The 3,259-nt window shown below is 36.7% G+C and overlaps 1 protein-coding gene across 1 annotated transcript in view; it reads left to right on the forward strand.

Moving 5' to 3' along the window:
• Positions 1-1,031, forward strand: part of LOC101741563 (zinc finger CCHC domain-containing protein 24) — a 31,778-nt gene extending 30,747 nt beyond the window's left edge. The window contains exon 4 of the mRNA XM_021346817.3: positions 766-1,031. Coding sequence (XP_021202492.1) covers positions 766-909 — 144 coding nt within the window. The 3' untranslated portion in view covers positions 910-1,031. The remainder of the gene's footprint in view (positions 1-765) is intronic.
• Positions 1,032-3,259: the final 2,228 nt, after the last annotated feature.

The raw sequence follows: 3,259 nt of genomic DNA on the forward strand, positions 1-3,259 counted from the left end.
ACATCACACAATCTTAATTATTATTGTAAAGTACTAGTTTGAGTTCAACAATTATGAGAGTAATACGTGAGTTATTTTAGTTTTTTTTCTTTCTTTTTTTTAATATGTATTTAAATAAGTTTAGTTGTTATTTTAATCGACGTGATTCTTCTGGTAACTGATGCCCTTAATTACATTCACATTTACGGCATAATCTCGCCTTTTTCTTTCTTGGCTGGCAGCGACTGGGCCCCCGCAATTGCTGACGTATATTACTGACGGTAACCATTCACCATCAGATAGGTCTTATGCTAACTTATAAGAACCTATCAGAACATTAAAAAAATATTCAATCACGGACATATCAACATGTAGATTCAATCATAAGAACTCCTCTCGTGCCTTTAAATTAGCTAATAAACAGGTTATTATATTGTCAGATTGTATATTTGTATATTGTATTATTATATATTATGTATATTGTATTATTATATTGTCAGATTGTTTGAATTCGGAACGTCAAAAGTGTCAACGAGCGACGTCCGCTATGACACTAGACTTTCCTCCATAGGTTATACACTTAATATACTTTCCCCTTTTTCAATTCCAGCCTTGGCGGCTGCGACACATCAATTTCATATTTCATATATTCAAATATATTTAATTTGTCACATAAGGACTAATAACGATATCAATACTAATATAATAAATATAGTCCACTTTCATTTACCACAACGCAACATAGATCCTTTCATCACACGTTATGATTACAAAACATTGTTTCAGTGTGTTTCCTGTTGTTTTTTTTCTTGGCTGAAACGTTGGCTGACGACAGCTGCCCATGTTTGGGTGTTTTGGCGCCCGTCTGTGGCTCCGATGGCAAAACGTATTGGAGTGAAGACTGCGCGAAATGTGTCAACCCTAATCTAACAGTGAGGAGAGGTTTCTGTCCGCGACTGGATGTGGTATTCCAGAAATGATTCGAATTCAACTCAGGTTTCAGTGTCGATTAACTTTTGTAACAATTTCGCAATAAAAAATAATCGAAAATACTCCGTATGTTTTTTTTTATAACTACCCTTATTTTATTTTACCAACAAGAAGATTTTCTTTCGTTTCCTTTATATCTCCGAATCTAAACAATTTCTCTGCTCCTATACGGTGTTGTTGCTTATGTCTCACTTTTATTGTTGCTTATATTGTTGTTGCTTATATCTCACTTTTACGCAGCCACCTGAGTTCATAGGAGATGTTTTTCTTACCTATTCGCTGGTAGCTCACGAGGCCCAGCCTCAGAGAGCTTGCTAACACTGTCGCTAGTAAGAGCAGTGCTTCGCAGAATCTACCCCCAGATCGGAATCGCGATCCACTCAGAAGATCCGAAGAGAAACTCAGTGGGCTGTGTCAGATATGTAATTAGTAGCGGTCACGATAAGAAGGTTATTGTGCCGCGCTGCTTTGTCGAAGTAACGTTCTGACGTTACCTTAAGGTACTCACGTATCGGTTCTACGTTTAAATCATGGTGAAAGTCAATATTCTTCACGTAGCACGGTGCTCCGAGGGATACCCTGCAGGGCATCGGATGGCCTGGAGAGTTTATGTGTAGCATACGGGACGCGTGAGCGAACACATTGGCGATACGGCGTTGATGCAACCACTCATTTTATGATCGAAGTCCCAATTGTGCAACAGCTGCCTTTGAAACTGAAACATGGATTCTCTACTAAATCAGATTTTATCTTCTATGTATTTATCTACCCTATCTATCTAGTTCAGGCTTATAATACGGCCCAGTTTGAAGCAATATAAAATAGATCTAGGTATTTAATAGATCTAGTATGATAAATGTTGGTTCGTTAGTTGGCAGTCACGTGTGCTCAACGTACCTTTGCTCAAATAAGCTCAAGAATGGATTGTCGTTGTTTATTATATCGTTTAAAATAGGGAATAACTTTAATTCATTACAAACAAACAGGATAACATACCTCTTTGATTTATCAACAAAACATTATCTATTGAATATTGATTTTGCACAATCGGATATATATTTTATGAACAAATAAATGCTTATTATTATGCCATACATCGTGATTGACGTATTTGCAACGTAAATGTTTAATGCGAATGTTGTTATAAGTCTACTAGCTGCGCATTTAAAATTAACATTATTATTTATTGTCATTATTATTAGGGAGTCCAACACTCATATAAATATTAGCCTATCCATTATGTATTTTCTACATGGATACCAAGTTTCAAGTCAATCGGATGCATGGTTCAGTAGTTATAATGGAACATCCGTAAAAATCACTGTAGATTTATATATTACTAGCTGTACCCGTCCGCTTCGCTGAGCATTTAAAATTAACATTATTATTTCTCACCCCCGCAAAGATTCTCATCATTCACGTCCCCGCAACTGGTGTAGGGAGTCTAACGCTCCTATAAATATTAGCCTATCCATTAAGTACATGTATTTTCTACCTGGATACCAAGTTTCAAGTCAATCGGATGCATGGTCCAGTAGTTATAACGGAACATCCGTAAAAACCACTGTAGATTTATATATTAGTATAGATTAGTACTAGTATAGATAAGTAGAATTGAAGTTAGTTATTCTTCATTTCTGTCTAAGATTTATGGATATACAATATACGTGGTAGTTAGTGAGTTACTCATTCAATGCCAAACCACTTGAATATATATATTAAAATAGATAAAAGATTACCATAGGATTTTAAAACAATTTTATAGTTACATCCTCTGCTTTGATTCGAACTAGTTTGGTCGAGATTGGGAGCAACCTTATTCTATGGCGACCAACCTTCTAAGTCTTCCTACAGTCAATTTAACCTGGTCATTGTCTAATTACTATTTTTCTTCAAAGAAAGAAGTTGAAAATATCTGGTTAATAGTCAGATGAACAAACCGTCTTTCTGGTGTTGAGTGACTACCGTTCAAACCGGTTTTACTGGTGATAGGACCTCTTGTGAGTCCGCACGGGTAGGTACCACCACCCTGCCTATTTCTGCCGTGAAGCAGTAATGTGTTTCGGTCTGAAGGGTAGGGCAGCCGTTGTAACTATACTGAGATCTTAGAACTTATATCTCAAGGTCGGTGGCGAGTTTACGTTGTAGATGTCTATGGGCTCCGGTAACCATTTACACCAGGTGGCCTGTGAGCTCGTCCACCTATCTAAGCAATAAATAAATAATAAATAGAAAAGGACGTCAGCAACCCCAAAGGCACAAGGAATTTTGTTTAACTAATCTCAGATTG

Source organism: Bombyx mori, chromosome 3 (assembly GCF_030269925.1).
Source record: "Bombyx mori chromosome 3, ASM3026992v2".
Lineage (NCBI taxonomy): Eukaryota > Metazoa > Arthropoda > Insecta > Lepidoptera > Bombycidae > Bombyx > Bombyx mori.